This window comes from Rissa tridactyla, chromosome 2 (genome assembly GCF_028500815.1).
Source record: "Rissa tridactyla isolate bRisTri1 chromosome 2, bRisTri1.patW.cur.20221130, whole genome shotgun sequence".
Taxonomy (NCBI): domain Eukaryota; kingdom Metazoa; phylum Chordata; class Aves; order Charadriiformes; family Laridae; genus Rissa; species Rissa tridactyla.
In genome coordinates this window covers 45,136,091-45,158,047 of record NC_071467.1, presented here as the reverse complement: position 1 = coordinate 45,158,047, position 21,957 = coordinate 45,136,091, and the positions used below count along the sequence as shown (strand labels likewise).

Sequence of the window (21,957 nt, the reverse complement as noted above, 5' to 3'; positions counted from 1 at the left end):
TTTCTTAAAATAGCCACTTTGTATTTTAAAAGAAAGCAATTAATTGTGCACTAGTCACTCAGCGAGTAAATAGCTAACTTTAAGAAGATGGTAAATGTTAGTTAGTTCTACCCAATGTTAGAATATTTTTGCAAGGGATGAGAGAAAAGAAAACCAATCCAAACCCCAGCTTTTTCTAATTTGTGGGCTAACGCATCAGGAATTTAAGGAATTTAACATAATAATGTCAAAATATGGAAGTAGACATTGCAAAATTAGAAAAATCCTGAAAATCTTCTAAATGACTGAAAATTCTTAAGAGAGCTTCATGTTTGCAGGAAGTAGAAAATAGTCCCTAGCTTTTTAGTCTTCAGTCATTTTTATCATGCATACAATATGTGATGGTGCTGGCAAAATTGTCAAGTTGGTTACTCTGATCAACCTAGTTTTAAGGTTTCCTTATAAATCAAAAAAATATGCTGTAACTCTGAAAAGGATGTATAAAGGATTTAGTCTACTTCCCTCTTATGTTTGAAAGTAGCCTGTAAATATTTCTAGAATTATCGCTGCCAGAAATAACAAAGATATACGTTGTCAATGGTAGGGCTTGACTGACAAGGTATTGACAATGTATATACAATCAACGTAAGGGAGCTTTCTTCTAAGTAAGAGAGCAGAATGGATGAGCATTTCTTTATCTAAAAATTATATCATGTATGACAATTGGTTTCTTCAGTATGTTCATGAATTGACTTCAGTGGTAAAAGCTCATTATTGCTTTGTTGGTGGAATACGCTCCCAATTCTTCAGGTCCACATGGATATACTTGTGCAGATAAATTCATTTTTCATGACTGTACATTTTCCAAGCCTGAACAAGCAATACATTTACCTTCGCATAGTCCTCATTTTACCAAAATATCTTTATGAAGTTTTGAGCTAAACTGATGTTAGGCAATGAGGAAGAGAGAAGAACTAATTAATATACCCCTATCTCTGACTATTGGTAGAATTCCACTCATGTCTGTAAAAATCTAGAAACTCATACTGTATCGTATCTTCCAGACAAACTGTTTGACTCCCTGTTTTCAAGTATGTTCTTTTTTCATAGACATAACTATCCGTAAGAGTTAGTCACATTACTTTTGGCTGTTACCTTCTTTTTGTAAAAGCTATCAATTTTCCATTCATGAACATGAACTCTTCAGGTATTCCACTAAAAACATTCTTCAGCAAGAGTAGATTTCCTATTGAACCTCCTTCTCTTTCTGCATGGAAGAGCAGCAGTATGGCATGGTGTACATGTTGAATGAGGACACAAAGCAAGTGAATCCTATAAGGCATACTCGATTTAAAACACCTCAGTAATTGCTCATTTCTTATGTAAAATACAGGCCAAAAAAAAAGTAAAATAACAGTAAAGCTTTCAGCTGAAAGCTACAAAGAGACAATTAATAAATTTAATTAAAAATCCCATTTTCTTCAGCTAACCTTATTTCCCAGAATGGCTTTGTTAAGGGCTAGAAAGTAAATGAAATGGGATCGATAGCTCATCTTCTCTCTTGTAATCATTACCTGGTAGTTTTCTTTTTTAATCTTTTATCTCTCTTTACTCTTCACTCTGCGTGACAAAAGCTAGTCACTTTCTGGATTATATGCTTCACACCCTTCAGTGAAATAAGTATTGCTGATTTCAACAAAACTGTGTTCCAGCTTAAATTTTTCATCCTGGGAGATCAAAAGGTTTGAGAGAGAGGGAGAGACGTTAGAGAACAAGGTCACAGTAGACTACTTATGGTAACTTCTAGCTTTTACAGAACAATATATTATCAAATGAAATAATGTAGACTTGTGTCTTGTTTTACTCTTGGAAGAAGAAAGATTTAGGGGCACAGTTTACTGTCTCAGCTTCTTTCACAAATGATATTCACTTAGGTATCTTAAAAGGTGACTTTATATAAATTAAAGTTGGTAATGCTGTAACTTCTCCACTTATTTCTTCCCGACTCCTGAGTAAAAAAGAACTATTTTTAAAAAGGCAGAGGGTAGCTGTATTTTTCCTGCACTTTGTCTCTCCACGTCTGTCATTTCAACAGAGAATACATGCCTGTCAGTTTCTGCTTTGGCTATGACTACTCTGAACAGTGTGACTGCTCCATAAGAGAGGGGAAGGATGAATTTTCTATGAAGGCTGAGGATATGGTATGGTTTCTCTGATGGAATTCAGGACTTCAGAGTCTTGATCTACTGTTCCATGGATTACAAGTAATCTTGTTTCTATGACATAAGTACTGCTTACGAATTCTAAGGTATAAAACATACCAGAATTGGGAAGTGCTTGTCAAAGAGGCTCATGTTACAGATGAAGTTTTTGGCAAGCAGTTTAAATTGATGAGATTGGTTGTGATTTGTGTGTGTGCGTGTGTGTTTATTTGCGTGCATACATCTAAATACACTCTAAATTGCAAACTCTGCCTTGACAACCACTGTGGTCTTTTAAACAATAAAGAGACTAAAATTTCAGAGTGGATACTGAATTAAATATTCTGTCATCGTATTATCACTCCTCTGTTGCAACAGTGTGGAGTAGGAAGTATTGTGTTTAAAGGCAAAGTCAACATTTTTTTCTTGAAGAATTCCTTTAAGTTAATGCAGTGATTCCATTTGAAAGCATCCATGCGTGTAGTTACATACATGTATGTAACTAAATCTGTAGGATAGGTTGTTGATGGGTACAGATTAAAGAATAGCAATCCTCCATAAATTATTTACAAGGCTTTCTCACAAGCAGCAGCGTGACAGAAGGATTACTTGTGTGTTACCCAGCTACCACAAAAACACAGAAGAAAGGGAACAGATATATGCCAGTTTAAAAGGTTTGTCTAATATGTCACTGTGTAACATCTCTCTGAACGCTGCTCCCAGCGAGCTGGCTCTCTGCACAGTGTGAGTGCAGTGACTCAGAGAAAGGAATGGTGCAATCTTCTGCCTTTGTAAGCCCAAATTAAATCAGCCCTTGAAGAGTTTTGAAGTCATAGAGCCAGAAGAACAGGAAACGGTTGTTCTCCGAAACAGGGTTATGTGACCTGATGCTTCTTGGCTCTCATGTTATAAAACGATTCAAATGTTATTCCTCTGCTGTTAAGCATAGCATTTTGCTTAGTTGCTTTTGCGCCTTCTTTGTGCCACCCTGGGGAGGTGCCTGGGGTTCCCCTTCTCTGCTGTGCGTCTTGAGGTGTCTGTCAGCCATACCACACAAAAGCTAAAGGCGTGACCAAGAGCTGCAGGAGCAATTGTGGGAGAGTACTGGAAGGCTGAAAGCATTCACAGCTGGACAGGTGATTTATGCATTCCAAAATGCAAGACACCCTTTGGCAAAACCCAAGCTTGTGCTTATCTAAGACTTGAGGCTTAAAATAGGTACTTTTCCTCCGTTGCTGTGAGGAAGATTAGGTCTCTCATCCATGCTGGAGTGCTTTGGCTAAATTTAACTCTGGCTGTTGGAAAGACTTACTCCTAGGATTAAGGCACAGCTGTGGAAACTACTGCCAATGTTTTGGTTGGGGATTTATGAGAACCTCAGGGAGAGTCTATATGAGACTGGAAACACAACAGACAAGCATATAGCAAGCTTTACGTCTTCCTTTCTTTTTTTAAAAAAATGTCATTGCAATAAATTACTGATCAGTTATGTTCTGGTATGTGAAAGCTGTGTGGCATTACTTACATTTGCTAACGGATTTTGGTCATACATCTGTTTCAAGGTGTCCTGTCTGTATTTCTCTTCCAGGTTCAGGTCCTTCGCAACGCAGGGGAAGAAGTGACCCTAACTGTGTCCTTTCTGAAAAGAGCGCCTGCTTTTCTCAAACTGCCACTGAATGAAGATTGTGCATGTAAGCCTTTATTACTTGGCCAAAAGAAAACTCAATTCGATGCTCATGAATGTTTGCAGCTTCTGAACCTACTGTGCATTGAAGATGATTGACAGCAGCTTTTTCGGTCAGCATTGCTGCCTGAACATGAGCTGCTTGTATTGCCAGGTCTTTTACTAACATTCACCTCAAGCAAAAAATTGCTATCTTTGCTTGAAAAACAGATCACCAGGCATTTGGCTGGTGTGAATCAGCGAAGTTGCAGGTAAGGCAGTGGAATTCCATTAATTTTCAGTAGCTCACATCCTGATGCAGAGTATTTAAAAGAGTTTCTTCAAGCAGTGTTAGATAACATTTTAGTCTGAAAGAGTTTTGTCTTGTAAATGTGAAAATGAGTTTGTGTGTGTATATTTAGAGGGCTTAACTTTACCATTTAAAATTCAGAGCCTTTGGTGGAGGTGTCTGTCTACCTAAAAATAAATTACTCTGGAATGATTAGTATTTTGTTTAAATCCAACCGAGTTTTAGTCAGCTAGCCCCATGAGAGACGTATGGAGGCAGCTGTCTTCCTTTAATTATATTAAATTGTAAGTGTGGGTGCATAATTATAGACAGTTGCAGCATATCTAAGCATATTTATATGTTGGCCTTTTGTCACTGCTGCTTTCCTTCTGCTTCTTGCTCCTAAGAGGGTAAAATGAATTGCTTAATTTTTAAGCAACAAAACAATAAATGTTTGATTTCAATGCTTTTAGCCTTTTAAGTTAGAAGGAATTAAATAAACTAAATTATTAAATAATTCTTTATACAATCATTTGTTGAAATACTGTCTTTATTTTTTGCCTAGGTATTAAATTCTGGTGAGACAAGAAAAAATTTAGAACACCATATTCTAAAATAAAAATGTATCCCAGTACACGTCTCTTTTATGAAAGGTTGTGATACCAGAGTGTACCCCGAATAACGCACACAAACATACATTTGCCTCAATCTTATCATGTTACTTCTGAGTTGTAGCACTATGATTTCCTAAACTGTTACAAGAACAGCTTGAACTGTAAACTTCATCAAGACTAACAAAAGTATTATCTTACTAGTTCCTTCAAGTGAAAACCCAGTGAGGAGGTACACACTTTCATTTTATTATCAAATTTGCAAAAACCTTTGGGTTTTTTTTCTCACTAAACAGATTATTAACTCTTTTAAGCAAAGCACCAGGGGAGGGACTCTTGGGACTCTACTCAGTTTAAAAAAGGCACTCAAATCAGAAGACAGATACTGGCTGAATGGAGAAAGTAAATGAAAGTCAGACATGACATGGGGGAAGGGGAATACATATATACAAACAAAAATTTGAATTATAGCATTATAGATTAATGAAGATTAATGAAGATTTTTTTTTGTGTAATCATGTTTTCATTAGGTGCCCCCAGTGACCAAAGCAGTGGCACATCCTCTCCCCTGTGTGACAGTGGTTTGCATCTCAACTACCATCCCAACAACACGGTAAAAGCTTATATTTCTTTGATGGAATTACACAGAAGAATAATAATACTATAATAGCTAAGTGGAAGTAATTAATAAAGGACAGCAACATGGGAGGAGCTCTAATTAATATTGGAGATAAACAGTTCCACAGGGGGGCAAAAGAGTTGCCAGATATTATGGCTGTGAATTAAACTATGAGGAATTATACCAGCTGAGATTGTGCCTTGATAGATATGATTACTGTTTTTATCTGGGCAATAGGGATTTTGTGAAAGTTTTTTCTTCTAGATTATTTTCAGATATTCTTCTAGATTATCTATTATTTAACATAGGTACTAAAATTATTAAAATTAAAATATATTGTCGTGGTTTAACCCCAGACAGCAACTAAGTACTGCACAGCTGCTCCCTCACTCCCCCCTGGTGGGATGGGGAAGAGAACTGTAAAAGTGAGAAAACTTGTGGGTTGAGATAAAGATACTTCAATAGATAAGGCAAAAGCCATGAGCACAAGCAAAGCACAACAAGGAATTCATTCACTGCTTCCCATCAGCAGGCAGATGTTCATCCATCTCCAGGAAAGCAGGGCTCCATCACATGTAATGGGTACTTGGGAAGACGAACGCCTTAACTCCGACGGTCACCCCCTTCCCCCAGCTTTATATAGTGAGCATGACGTTACATGGTGTGGAATATCCCTTTGGTCAGTTGGGGTCATCTGTCCTGGCTGTGTCCCCTCCCACGTTCTTTTACACCCCCAGCCTGGTCACTGTTGGGGCGCTGTGAGAAGCAGAAAAGGCCTTGAGTCTGTGCAAGCACTGCTCAGCAGGAAGTAAAACATCCCTGTATTATCAACACTGTTTTCATCACAAATCCAAAACACGGCCCCATACTTGCTACTATGAAGAAAATAACTCTACCCCAGACAAAACCAGCACATATATCCAAAGAAAAAGTAGAAAACTTTTTCAGAATTTTTTTCCATTATTTTATTTCATTCATTACCTAAAACTTTTGGCAAAGGATGGTTTAGGTGCATTTTTTTGACTGTTTTTAAGGTCAGAGCATTTTACTTCTAGTAACTTACACTTAAAATCTTACTGAAGAATGATAGCACTATGGAGAAAAGTCTCTTTAGGCTGAAATGCTACAGATGTCTGATCATATTTTTAGTAAAAGATACCTTTGAACTGCAGTAACAATTTTCTTAGTCAGGAAATGCAGTTTTTCCATTGTTTTATATAGTTCTAAAGGGGTTTTTGCTGTATATTTGGCTTTCCGATAGGTGAAAATACTGAGATAAAATAAAAAGCACTGAATAAATAAATGAATGTACTGCATAATTATTACAAATATATTAAAAAAAACCAAAAAGTAAGCACTGTTCAGTAGACTTTGCTGGTTTTAATTTCTGGCTTGTTTTATTATTTCATACTTCACTGATAAAGGTTTTAAATAGGAGCCCAGAGACTTAAAAATGAATAGCACAGATTTTAAACCTGATTATAATCTGGAAAACCTTTAGATTTGATACACTTTCATGGCAGCTGGAATTTGTAAAAATTGGATAAAAACAGTAAAATTGGTGACTTAATACATGTTGATAATATATATATATAAATACCTAGTGCAAAAACATCAGAAGCAGACTTATCTAAACAGTCTATATATGTATGCATTGCAGCAGATCCTAAAATGATTTTACTGGCCATTTCATATCTAACTCTGCTTTTAGGATAAAAACCATGCTTCCATTAGAGAATCCTATTTCTGCAGGTGTCAAAACTGACCTAAATTAGCTACAGTTTCTATTTGAACTGATAATAATTTACTGAAACTGAGTTTTTCTCTCAGTTTAAATAATACAATCAGACATCGTGATTCTATAGTTCACCCTAAATTAAATTCTTCTGCTGAAGACTAGGATGTGGTTCTTATCTCAGATGTCCCCTTGTAATGCGAATAGAATGCTTCATAAAACCAAATAAGACATCTGTATGAATTCCTAAATTATGTGCAACTCTCATGTCATGGTCCTTCCTTTTTCTCAGAAAATTCTCTAGAATGCATTATGACTTATGGTTATAGTCTATTTCTTAATTAATAGCCTTGGTGATTCACATGAAGGAGACTTCTGATTCAGAAATTGGAGTAGACAGGACCGGTTTTGGTCTTTTGCCTACAATTCAGTGTTATGCAGGCTAAAGGTAGGGTGAGCATTTCTGTTGCAGACAGTTCTAGGCTTACGGTTTGCATATAAAGTTTTTGCCTCATTTCAGCTCTTTCCTCAAGTTTAATCACAGCTGAGAAAAGGTTCCTGAAAGCAGATAGAAAAGGTTAAAAATTCAAAACAATGTTTAAAACAATGTCCTAGCTTAGTCTTCCTAGCCAATCATTTAGTTATTTGGATGAAATCTATGAAAGGTTTCTTCAGAGAGTCAAGGTTTTAAATAAGTGAATCTACTTATGAAAAACCTTCTGTTCAGCTAAATTGATGTTCGTAGTGATCTTTTATTTTATATACATAAAAGATATATGAACTTATAAGTAAAAGGAAAATGCTTTATAATTCCATAGATCTTACACAAAAATCACACTCTAAAAAATACAAGGTGTACTCAATTTTTGTAGTATTTATTTTATGGAAGATATGGGTAAAAAAAAATATGAAGTCTGAGATTAAAACATTGTAAATGATGCAGGATCAGCAAGTACAATTTTACTGATATAGTAAAAGTACTACATACATTTCAGTGAGAATCACGCTTCTTCAGAAAAATAACATCAATACTAGCACTGTTTTGTAAAGCATTTTATACAGAAGGGAACAACTGTTGGATTTTTAAAAATAAATGTTGATCATTTCACTTTTTATAAGCATTTCTCATCCAAATCTATATTCTGTAAAAATACTGGTGAAATTAGACTGTAGATAATTAAATACTCATTCTTTGTAGATATGATCATAGACATGATAAAGTTCAGTTTTCATATAAGTAATGTCTTGTGTAAATAGGTAAAATTAAAATGTTCATCATAAGCATGTATTTTTGACTAAAAAATTGTCGTCATATGTTAAATCCCATTCACAATTAACAGGTTTTGAGATGATGTCATTAGAATAATGTATGTAAACATGTTGGTGCCACAGGAAACAACTGAATTATGGTTGTATAGCGAATAATTTAGAGATCATCTTTATTCAGGGTACAGGTATAAAACTAGTGGCGGATGATGTGATACGCAGTAAATATTCACTTCTATTCATGACTAGTCATTTCAAAAAAAGGACACAATCTATTTTCCCTCAGTTTTTAGAATATTGTTCCTCACACTCACTCTAAGCATATTGATGTTGAGGTTCATATAGATTTGTTTTATTTGTGAGAAAAAGTGAAGAATCTCTCCAGTGCTAGCTAAAACTGATGACAAATGATTTGGGGAAAGTGGAACACGATGCCAAATGAAATATAAAATCTTTGAAGTCTCTCTCTCTCTTTTCAAATCTGCTGAGTGCTTATAATGAAGCCCAAAACTGAGAAGGACCTTTTAATGTTTTTCAGGATACATTGTCATGTTCCTCATGGCCAGCATCCCCAGGACTTAGATGGGAAAAAAGGTGGTGCGATCTCCGATTAATTCCACTTCTTCATTCACGGTTTTCCCAATACCTTCCAGGATCAGATTTGTGCAGGTAAAGAAGTTCAGAAAGTTGAAACTTGACTTCTTGGTGGACAGATAGATGTCTTAGGGAGTTGCCTTGTTAGAGGAAGGGCATTATTAGTTCTACCGCAGCTGTCAGAGACATGAAACATAGGAGCTTTCATAAAGGTCTATCTAGGTCCACCTCAGCCCATGTTCTGCTCTGATGTCAGCCAGGACCAGGTATATGGGGAAGACGTGTGATCTTCCTACTTTCATCTAGTGGTCAGCACATTTTCTCATTTTGAGATTGCATGTAGGTCGTCATATTTAATAACTGTTAATGCTCCTGTGCTCAAAAACTTCTTTGAAAGCTGTTTTTTTTAATAGCTTTTTTTCTAATGCACTGTGGCATTGAGTTCTGCAATGTAATTATGTTTTTAAAATGTACTTCTTTTTGTTTGCATTAAATCTCTCACCTGATAACTTCAGTGGGCAAAATAAGCTTGTTTGGGAGCAGCAAGGGCTGGCTGCCCCATGGGGAAGGCAAGACAAGAGCAGAAGGTGGCAGCGAGGCTGGACGAGGCAGTGTCCATGCAGACAAGGGCCCCATCCCACTGTCCCTGGGGGAGTAGCAGAGCAGGCCTAGGGCTGGTCTTCAGATGAATCCATCATGGTAAAGCAGGGCTCAGGTCAGGCTGAGAATTCACCCCACAGGTCAGGTCCGAATCAGTGGGATACATGTCCAGGCACAGACATAGCTGCAACCAAACTCTGGTGAGGACCAAAGGCAAGAGCCTGAGTTCATACTCAGCTACTAAGTGAAGGGGGAGCCAGCCCCCCCTACCCTCAAGCTTTTTCACAGCAGCCTGATCTCACATCCCACGGCCATACCATGGCAGAGCTGGCCTCAAGCACAGGCAGCCAGGCACCCAGGAGGAGGAAGAGGGGGAAGAGGGTGGAGTCTGAGCCCTGATGCTTGTATCAAGGGAAATGCTAAATAAGCATTCTTGATTTACGTTTTTATAACTTCAGATAACTGTCTTCTGTTTTCCAGTTTGAAGGATCCCTATTGTTATCTCCTTTTAGGGAAACCCTTCCGTAGGTCTGATTATCCTTGCTGTTCTCTCTGTTGCTTTTGTAATTCTAACATATCTTCTATGAAACAAGGTGATCAGGACTGCAAAGAGGATCCCTCTTGATTTTTAATAAAACATAATGATGTTTTCCATTTTTTCTCTCTTCTTGTCTAATACTTTGTAATAGCCTTTTAACTGTCACTGAGCGCTAAGGTGATGGTTTTCAGAGAGTTGTTTGTTGTAACTCTTGCATTTCTTTACGCAGTGTTTATAGCTACAATAAGGTTCTTTATTGCTTTCATATAGCTAAGGTTATTTTTTCTTATCTGTGTTACTTTGCATTTGTTAACATTGAATTTGTTAACATTGAACTAAAAAAATTCTGTGAGTTACAGCATGTAAGTCATTAACTGGAGGACAGCTGTCTACAGTTATAGAGCGTGTTTCTCCATTACTTCCTCTTCTAACCCATCAGAAACATTAACTCTTAAAACAAGCACAAGGGACTTATTTGTGAGGCTGTGAGGCCTTATTAACTGAAATAAACTCTGGTTTTCCTGTGTAGCCTTCTTGTCTGCCAGCTGAGATGTGTGAGTCTGGGAAGAATAGTGTGTTATGCTATACCCTGATGGCTCATGAGGCATTAGCGGTTTAAATTTCCTGTTCTTCCATTCAAATACATGTAAAAGTACCCAATTAATACAGAAAAAGCTTCATTAATATTTCTGGAATGGGTACTACAGTCAAGTGATACCATCTGTCCCCAGGGGTGGGTTTATGATCTCCCCCAGAAACTACAGAAAGAGGAATCATCATAGAATACCAGGTTGGAAGGAACCTCAAGGATCACGTGGTCCAACCTTTCTTGGCAAAAGCATGGTCTAGACAAGATGGCCCAGCACCCTGTCCAGCTGAATGTTGTGAGTGTGTACAGTGATGGGGAATCCGCCTCTTCCCTGGGGAGATTATTCCAATGGCTGATTTTTCTCATTGTGAAAAATTTTCCCCTTGTGTCCAATTGGAATCTCCCTTGGCGTAGCTTGTACCCATTACCCCGTGTCTTTCCATGTGACTTCTTGTAAAAAGAAGAAGCTGAAAAGAAGAGCTGAAATTAAAGCAGGTTAGGCAATAGTCGTTTCACCACTACATAACTGTACAGCTAAAAACAGCCTGCAGCTTTTGACTGGTAATAGCAAAATCATATTTGCATGGCTGCATGATCCTTTTTCTATTAAGGAACAATGGCTGGTCCAGGGAGTCAAGGTGTAAACCAAAGGCTACAACGGTTTATTGGCTGAACTGAAAGGGAACAGGATATAGTCACCAGAGAGGCAGGAGGGTTTTTATTAAATTCTGTGAAAACCTTCAGCTCGGTGTTCAACAATGGTTGAAATAGAAATAATTAAGAGCACGAAGCAGAAAGGGCCTAAAATCGTAACAGTCAAATCTGAGATCTGTTCTGCTGTATGCTTCAGATAAGATATTGAACTGAGTAGAACTACTCACATGGAAAATTAGGACATATTCAACTATTCATAGATCTAGGGTTTTAAAATTTAGTCTTCTGTATCAATAAAACACAAGTTTAAAGTGAAGCTTATAGAACTTGTACATTACAGAGAAAGACTTTTAGGTAGTAATGTTATTCCTGAGATTTGAATTTCCAGAAAGTAAATTTAAAAGTATATTCATATAAAACAAAATACCTGAATTCATACTCAAACTGTGAATAACTACTCTGATAATTTTCTCCTTGTGTCCTTCTGTGATGCCTAACGTGAGGACGTAAGAGGAAGGAAACAAAAATGCAGTGTAAATATGAGAGAGGAAGAGTGGTTTTCTTCAAAAAAGCATAGAACCGACATTTTACGTTGCTAGCAAGACAGTTTATAAGAGTCTTTTAAATTAGCGTAAACATTCCAAAATGTGACTGCCTCTCAAAATTTCTTCTGGGACAAAGGTAGATAATTTTTAAAAAAGATTGTTATAAAGAGCAACATTAAGGAAAGGATATTGAAAATAATATAAGAAAGGAAGATCAAATGGAATTTAATTAATTCAATTTTATGTAGTTCATATTTGCAAGTCTCTTTTCACTGTAGACTAGCACAGAAATACATCATATCATTGTCACATACACTGTTATGCTTCATAATTGTATTCTAGCTTTTCTAGTAGGATGCTTGAGACACATGAATTCCAGAGGGTATTAATATAAAATTCCAGAGGGCATTCAGGTTAATCTTGGAAAGCTTATTAATTTCAAATATAACTCTTGAGTTCCAGAAGGCACAGAACCTGAGAAGTGTAGTTGAATAAGAATTCATCTGGTCTTAACTTTTTTGCTGGGTTATAAAGTGATTGATCTACTATTTGTTCTATTTAATACAAAACACGTATTTAATACATTATTTTTTTTCAGATTTCTGTGGTAGTATGGACTTTGACTAGTAGATTAATTCAAGAAAATACTAATGCAATAATCTAAGGTTAAGGATATATACTGCCCAGGCACATTCAGAAGTAATTTATTAGGTAGCATTGCATCCTATAGTATGTGTTTATTGATACTTGGGCAAGAACACTATGGATGAATGGTTTTGTGTTTGCACAGATCAAACACCTAAGAAGAGTAGGAACAGTCTGATGCCCCAAATGCATCAGATTCACTGTGTTTGTAATGTAAGGGAAATTTTTCCATCAGGAATGACTCTGGAACATACTGGGGTTTCTTTGCTCGTGCAGGTTAGTGTCACACGTTAATAGATTTCTTGGATTCCTAATTTGGTGTACAATAGGCTGAGCAGAAAGAAGGGGAGTCATGAAAATAATGCTATTTCTCTTAAAACATGTAGTAAAAAAATTTGTCTGAGTATCATGTTACACTCATTATGTAAAGGCTTAGTTAGAATTTTATTCTGGAAGAAATTACTATTTATATTTATAGCCGTTTAAAATAAAGGATATAGTAAGCAAATGCTTAGCTATATTACCTGAAGATGCTTTGAATAAATCTTCCTCAAAAAATTTACTTGAATTATTGTGAAAATGAGTCATTGAAAGAAGTAGCTCTCAGTTTGTACCTTTATATTTTAAGGAAGAATCACTACCCGTGTGAATAGGCAACTAAACTGATAAGTTAGCTGATGGATTTAGATAAAATACGGGCCTCTGCATGATCATATTGGGATAGATAAGCCTTTTTCTCCTCTAAGAGCTAGTTCTCATGATGGGACTCTCAAAGCGAAGGCATGGCTCTAATTCATTTTTAATGCTTCTAACTGAAGGAAAAGCCTCCACTTGACACAGATACAGCAAAGACCTTTATGGTAGAGACAGATACTATCTCTACATTCTACACAACTAGAATATAATTTCAAGAGGTAAAAAAACCAGCCTCTGCAGAATGGGTGTCTGTCCTGAGATATCAGAAACTGTCATCAGTGGCACTCAGTTTTACACTGAAGATAGCACTCACTTTGCCTGAGCCATTCGCAAAGAATCTAAATGATGTACGTAATTTTAAATAATGAATTGATCATTAACGGATGGGTTTGTAGCTGAACGCCAGCAGTGGAACTTGGTATTCTCTGTATGTTTAGTAATCTCTTACTCTGGATTATGGATTAATATTGAGGTTTTTTGTTTCTGAAGCCAGAGACCTGTAAGCCTTCCAAAGACTGTTAGCCAAGAAGGCTATTTACTGAAGAAATTAAGTTTGCTACTACTTTAGCATCTGAAAGTTTTCTCTTGTCCTATAGTTGCTCAGCATTCAGCTGTGGAAAGTCAGTCTATAATGCATTACAGATTACTGCGTAGGTGCTCAGATTGTCATTGGATGTCTCTTGGCATTCCAGTGTATTTTGCTAATGATACAGAATTCAGAAACACAATTGGAAAAATCATTAATGCTACCTGATCGATTTTGAATTCTCCATCTTTTCTACCAGTAGTTTAGAAGAGGATCAAAACTCTAACCAAGAGCAGCCAACAAGGGGTATTCAGACAGGAATCTTACCATATTTAAACAAGGTATTAGAAAAATGAAACAAAAGTTGTTGAGAAAAAGTTCCTGTAATCCACTTAATTTCTCAAATGATTGCCTACAGTGTCCAACGCACACTTTCCTTCTCTGTGATCTGCAGTATTAAAGTATTAACTCTCTGGTATGCATCAGCTATTTCACTTGTTTAGCTTCCGAAGTCACACAGTGTTGGTAAAGGTTCTGTGGAGCTAGCCTATGGAATTTTTTAATAGCTTTATGGAAACTTAATGTAGTCTGAGTTGACCTTTTAGCATGATCTTTTTAATATGTCAGGTATTTACAAAACAGGAAAACCAGCAATTTATCAGCGTTCAGTGGCTGACCTTCATTGTAGTTGAAAGAAAAGCATTTCTACAAGTATTGTTAAGATGATATGCTAGAACAGATGAAGTTGTCTTCTGACCTGATCTGTTATGACATGTCTATAGGCAAAATGCGTTCCAAGTAATTGCTGTGGATGGGGTTTGCAGTGGAATAATTCAGTGTCTCTCTGCTGAAGACTGTATCGACTGGCTACAAGCAATAGCGAGTAACATTTCCAACCTCACAAAGCACAATGTAAGTATGGATCCAAGTAAGCCAGAAGGTTTCCCAATCATATTTGATTATAACTGTCATAAAAGCCTAATGGGTTCACACAGAGAATTATCTGCATATAAACAATGCTTGAGGCTGTCTGAGAGAAGTCAACTCAAGTTTGTCATCAAATCAGACTTTGTGAGAAATCATTGAATGGGAAAATATTCTCCCCTAGAGTCATATAGTTCACTTCATTGCTATCAGAGTTATTTGCTTCTTAGCAATACCAGCTAGCATTAGAAACAAAGACCAGACACACAGGAGAAAGCCAGGTGTGATGGGTAACATATAAAAGCAAAACATTTCTTGGTAGTTTGAGAAAGCACATCTGTATGAAGACTGGTGTAATCAGATCTGAATTACATAGTAGGTCTGTTAGGTATTGTTTACCTTAAGGAGAATGGCAAGGTGCTTCTGTGTTACAGATACAGATGTGTTTGTTATCAACACAGATTAAATGCATTTATGCTTCATGCACTGTACTTCTATGATCTGATCCTGTGTGATAGATATCTCTTTTAATTGAAGCAAGAATAAATGTTATGCAAAAGTTTTGCCAAACTACTAGTCAGTTCAACTAGCAAGTCTTCTGGACCTGCCTAGGATATGTTTCGCATTTGATAGATGACACATAGCTTTTCCTGTGGAAGTCTATATGATACCTTTCCTGTTTTTCCTCAAAAAATTCAGAACACGTGGGTAACTCCATTATTTTGAGTTGAGTTATAAGAAGGAAACCCTTGAGGATTTAATTTATATTCCCTCAGAATTCCTTAAATCTGCTGTAGCCTCCCAAACCTGCCTCTGAATTTGCTTTTGTTTCAAATACAGGGAACACATTGAAGGAAGCTGTATTTCTTGGAGATTTATATTCAAGATGCAAAACTGTGTTCCATCTGGCAGCAATATGTAAAAGTCATTGTATTATAAAAATGTGACAGACATGAATTCATCCACCATCTGCAAGCTTCCATGCAGTAGAAGCCGACTTTATGTCTATTTATTCATCCTTACAATGCTGTTGCTGTACAGAACCTTTCTTGTCTCATTAGGCGTCCTGAAGGTGCTGATTTTTAGTCTTGCCATCTTTAGTTCAGACTGTTAAAGATTCTTCCTACCTACAGTAGTGTATTTGTTTACCTATAGCAGTAGATAGATGCACCTAGATTTTATCTGATAATGTTTTATGTAGCTCTGATGAGACTATAATTACAGTTTATTAGCGTAACTTGAATTTTGGTAATGCACTGTTTATGTCATATATTCTCAGTGTTTTAAAAATAGGTACAGTTTATAATTCTACACTAGATTCTATACAGTACAGAAACAATGTATGTGGTGTTTTATAAGATGGAAATAGTAAATTATACAACTATTATGCCAATATTTGTGTTTACTTTATCCTGAAGACATCCTATAAAGTAACTGTGGGAATTAGGGCTTATTACAACTTTCCGTGAATCTATTTTTAGAGCTTTCCTAATTGTTCATATTCCATATGAATTTATGGAAGTCAATGACACTGCCTTTTCTGTAATACACTTTTCTTTTAAATTGTCAGTTGCCAGAAAGAATTAGTTATTTGACAACATATGTGGTAAGTGAATATAAGCAACATTAGGAACACAGAGGGAAAAAAAGCCAAACCGTTGCTCGGAACAATGATTAGATGTGATTAGAACTCCCTATATTTTCTTCTTTTACAAGATGGTTATTGACATATATATATACTGTTGATGTTAGCATTTTTCCTCTGAGACAGGCATTTACTCTCACTCATTCTCCCTTACTGTGGCATCCAGTACCAAAGAAACAAAAATAATGTAGGACTTTATTTGAACTTTTCGACAAATTTACTTTAGTTGCAATTAACTTCTTATTTCTGTATAGAGGTTATGGAAAATAGTTTGTTTCATTTAAATACGGTCTAGTTCATTTACATGATCTTTCTCACATCTACCTTTTGAAAAAGAAGGAAGCAGATGAAAACAAGAAAGACTATAAAAACTAATTTTTTTTTTTCTGAAAGCATTTCCTTTTCTAGTATGTCAAGTACTCTGTAGATTAGGGTGGGATTTATCTTGCCTCACTTTAGATGTCTCAAAGTAGAATGTCCTAAGAGCAATCTTTATGATTTACTTTCAACATCTATTTTATGATGAGATTAATTCCCTCAGGACATGTCTTTCTTTCCTTTGACTCGTAAGAGACCCTAGGGTGGTGAGTTCAAACCTCGATACCTAAAGAGATATGTATATTCTGTCACTGGTGTCTTTGAGGAGATGAAGACGGTTTCTCTGAATAAATCTGCCAAAGAACTGGCTGGATATTTTGATGAAAGGCCTAACCAGAAAATCTGAATTATTTTACTTTTCCACACACAAGCTGGCTGAAAAAAAAATCATCTGATGGTTCAAACCCCACAAATGTGTGTGGTAACAACAGGGTTTTCTCTCCCTATGCATCTTACAGTTGTGAAATATGAGTCCCTTGCTCCAAAATCTCATGTTTCAGTCTATAGTTCAATAAAATTTTTATAAGGATAATGTCAAAATCTCTTCTGTCGTGATCTAATATGTCCACATCTGACACAAAGGTGGTTTTACTCAATTGCAGAATCATCTTTGTAACCTACCAAAGAGAGTAAGATAATAAAAAGGCAGGAACAGAAACAAAACCAAAATATCTTGACATCATCATCCTTGAAAGGCAGTGTTGCTAACTGAATATATGTAATGGAGGCTGGAAGGTGGTGACCGCAGGCAAACACATTTTGCCTGCAGGGGTTAGACTATCGCTCATTATACAGTGTGAGATAAAACTTGTATTATTATTGAACAAGATAGTTACAGTTTTAATGCAGAGATATAGAAAATTATATTCTGACTATTACAGAAGAGATTAAAAAAAATCAGTATGCTGACTGATCTGGTTGATTTCATTTCAAATTTTCATCAAAAGACAGACTTCAGGTATTCACTCTTTTTCTTTGTATTCAGTAAATTAGAACTAGTGTTCTGCAGTGTTTGTGGAATACTGAGAGTGATAACACCAATTTTCATTTCTTTAGCTCCCCAGAAACCATGGAAAGATCACATGTGAGATTAAACACATCACTTTAAAATTACAAAACATGAATTGACTATAAATTGTTAAGTAACAAAAATGCATACTATAGAAGTGCATTATTGAAAGTGACTTAATACCGCACTATAATTGATGATGTGATGAATCCATAAAGACCATTCATTTCTGAAGATGTATTCCTCTCCAACTGGAGTCACTTGAGCTGCATCTGTGTTAAAAATTCATCAGTTTTAGCAGTAGTCTTAAAACTCAGAGGGGTTATGTTAAACCCGAAGTTTAGTCTAAGCAATACTGAAAATAAAGTTCGCGTGCTGAAATCTGAATATGTTAAATTGAACCTAGACTTGGGAACACTAATTCCTCTATGAACTGATGAGGTAGAAAAGGGTTTTACCTCTTTTTGTTGCCGGTTTGGATGGCAGACCAAAGACCATTAGAAAGGGAACAAGCTGCTGCCTCCACCTTTTCTTACTCATGCTGCAAATAGGAATTTCAGTTCTGCTGTTCCAATTCAGCTGTGAACTATTGGCCTTTCCATAAAGTTTTAAACTCTATTAATTTCAGTGGTAATTAGTACTGATTTCTATTCTTTACCATCAGTTTTCTTAAGGAATTTTATGATGACAGAATACAATAGGTCACATAACTTTTAAAAAACCTGTGCTCTGGAAGAGTCTAAGAAAATACTCCAAAATCGTGTGGTCTATAAAGATCCACCTGTTGCCATCACATCCCTAATTGGTGCAGTTTTCAAGGGACTCGAAGGCAAAATTTTTAATGGCTTCAGAAAGGACAAGATTTTTCCCAAGGTCTTTTTCAAACTTGGTTCAACTGAAAATTATTTCAGTGCCACAATATTCTATTCAAGTGCTGCCAAAATAATATAAGGAAAGGGAAGGGAAGGGAAGGGAAGGGAAGGGAAGGGAAGGGAAGGGAAGGGAAGGGAAGGGAAGGGAAGGGAAGGGAAGGGAAGGGAAGGGAAAAGAAAAGAAAAGAAAAGAAAAGAAAAGAAAAGAAAAGAAAAGAAAAGAAAAGAAAAGAAAAGAAAAGAAAAGAAAAGAAAAGAAAAGAAAAGAAAAGAAAAGAAAAGAAAAGAAAAGAAAAGAAAAGAAAAGAAAAGAAAAGAAAAGAAAAGAAAAGAAAAAAGAAAAGAAAAGAAAAAAGAAAAGAAAAGAATAACAAAAGAAAAAAGAGAAAAAGAAGCTCTAGGTCTTCATAACAAAAGAATAATAAAAAAATACATTGCAGTTAGCATCTTCTGGGATATAGCTTAATAGAGTCTTTGGGGATTTATCCTCCCGACTCAATATTTTTCACTCTCTCCCATTGCTTTCTCTGTGGCAGATTTTTATATAGTGAGTGCAATGATACTTCTTTTCCCTTTCCTCTTCCATCATTTCCTTGGGAGACACTGCAGCAATTGCACATTTATGCTTCTTACCTTGAAGCTAGCACTTACAGAGGAGAAACAACATGAACTTCATCAGACAGGAATGACAGGCAACTGAGGTAAGGTTGCCAAGCAGGAAGTGACAAAAAGTTAGTTTTAAATTTATCTTAAGAATGCCCATAAGATCTTGCAAGATTTAGTTCACGGTAACTTTGCTTTATTCCATCATGTTAAATTTTCTGTGTAAAATAGCATGTATCTATGAAATTAATGAGGCACACATATGTTAATGGTGGAAGCATGGCAGTAGCATGAAAGCAGTAGGAGTAAGAGGTCTACAAACTGAGTATGAGTTTGGCACAATGTATGTGTTTTCCTGAACTTAAGCCTTTATTTAGAACAAAATTCAAAAGTTCAATTGAAATCATAACTTCGGTCATATACTTAAAATGTAATGCATAATGAAAGAAACTGCTACTAAGTTTCACTGATGAAAAGAGAATAATACCTAATCTTTACAATGCTGAAGTCTGGGTAATTGTTTAGGGTTTCTGTAAGTCACTAGGTAGAGGAAAACAATACAAAACAGGAGAAGAAAACTCAATTAGAATAATATGATCTGTTCCACTTGTGGGAAGAATAAAATACCACAGGACTACATTCAGTGTTTAGTAAGTTATTGAAATAAATTAGTAGTACATGTCTCATTTTTCTGGTGGGTGCTACAACCAGTAAGAACATACTGTGGAATGTTATATTACATCAATAAATCAATGTCACTCATAAGAAGTGAACAGATTTCACATTTCAATTTTTTAGGTGAAATACCACGGCAGACCATCAGGGTGCTCTGATGTTAGTAATTTTGGAGTTTTCAGGGATTTTATGCTCTTAGATGCCCTGTGAATTGTGTATTACAACAATATTTAACTTTTTTGTTGGTTACTAAGCTATGCATGTTTGGAGCAAATCCAAAAAAGATCAACATTAGTATCAAACCTCATACAGTGGCATATTCTGTAGTAGTGCAAAAGGCAAATACTGTCTATAATTAAAAGTTGAAAACCTTGTAAAATGAAGACCAAAACAACAGAAGATTATAGGAAGTCTTCAAAGTATTACCAATAGAATAATTTTTAAATATATAATTTACTTTTCCCAATACAGAACTACTCAGATAAATTGTGCGTTATCAAATAAATGTATGTTCAACTGTTTTTTAAGCAGTATTAGGCATTTATGTGCTTACAAAGTTCTGACGCTTTGATTTTTTGTTCTGCATCCCATTCTAGACCTTGTAAAGGGAAGCCTGTAGAGCTATTCATTCCAACACTGGTATTTAGGTCTCTATAGAAACATTCAAAACTCAGAACTGGGTATGCTTGTAACAACACTTATAAATACTTAAAGGGTGGGTGTCAGGAGGATGGGGCCAGGCTCTTTTCAGTGGTGCCCGGCAACAGGACAAGAGGTAACGGGCACAAACATGAGCATAGGAAGTTCCACCTAAACATGAGGAGGAACTTCTTTCCTTTGAGGGTGGCAGAGCACTGGCACAGGCTGCCCAGAGAGGTGGTGGAGTCTCTATCTCTGGAGACATTCATAACCCGCCTGGACGCATTCCTGTGCAACCTGCTGTAGGTGACCCTGCTCTGGCAGGGGGGTTGGACTAGATGATCTCCAGAGGTCCCTCCCAACCCTACCATTCTGTAATTCTGTGATACTGCTGCCATTTTTTTTCCCTATATGGTTCTCTTAAGGCACATAGATCTAAGTGAATAAATGTCAGTGCAGCATCAAAATTACATAAATCAAAACTATCCTATTTTTCCTCCCTTTTGTAATGTGGAATGTTACCAGCCTGACATCAAAAATCACATCTGTTTGTATGTCACTGTTATCAAGTTTTACATATGGCCTCGTCTCATATTAACTTACATTTTGGGCAATTTCCTGCAGGTCTTATTTTACTAACTTGTTGCCTTTACCTTGTTGACTGAAGAATTGTGGGATATTTCACATCCTCTTGGGTGTACTGATTTTGCTGCAAAGAAAAGTTAAGTCTTGCCAAACTGTATTGACATTGCCCCAGTGTGTTTCATCTGCACTTTTATAATGTACCTGAGTTTAAAGGATAATGTCCATCATGTGGCAGTTCAGGAAAACAGTGCAAGAAAATATTTCCTCAAGAAATATATCTTCCAGACTATTTCTTCCAGTATACTCACTTTATCTGGGAAACTTGTAGCAAGGAACTTCTGTCTTCATAGTTGGAGCATTTGTTATGACATATTCTGATTATGGTGACAGCACTCATTAAGACATGCAGTCTTGCAGTCTTGATTTGGAATGTACATTGTAAACTTCAATTAGTCATGATAGCTTTTCAAATGAAATAAAATTGCCTTTCTGTACCAAACTTCTCCCAAATGTTAAACCTATTAATGCTATTTTTAATAAAATCTTTGCAGTTTTACTGTACATAGCATCACCAGTCTTGCAATGGTCAATGATACCTAATAAAAATATTACCGTCTGTATTGCTATAAATTGCTACTATACAGTTCTAAAATACAATTGGAGAGAAATTATGTCCTTAGAGACAGTAAAATCAAAATCCCTTCTTTATTCTACAAACAGAAGAATCACAATTTACCTGTTAAATATAAGCCTTAAAAAAGAAAGCCACATTATCACAGAGAATATTTTTGCATTTTTTATATGTGCTGTAATACAGCAAAGGATCCCTGCACTTTATCTGATTCATGCAATTTTGTATGGAGTCAAATTAAATTGT

The 21,957-nt window shown here is 36.1% G+C and overlaps 1 protein-coding gene across 1 annotated transcript in view; it reads left to right on the top strand.

Moving 5' to 3' along the window:
* The window catches only part of SNTG1 (syntrophin gamma 1), a 166,621-nt gene that overhangs the window by 49,225 nt on the left and 95,439 nt on the right, over positions 1-21,957 (top strand). The window contains exons 7-10 of the mRNA XM_054189470.1: positions 3,769-3,871; positions 5,274-5,356; positions 8,902-9,032; positions 14,533-14,662. Of these exons, the coding sequence (XP_054045445.1) occupies positions 3,769-3,871; positions 5,274-5,356; positions 8,902-9,032; positions 14,533-14,662 (447 nt within the window). The remainder of the gene's footprint in view (positions 1-3,768; positions 3,872-5,273; positions 5,357-8,901; positions 9,033-14,532; positions 14,663-21,957) is intronic.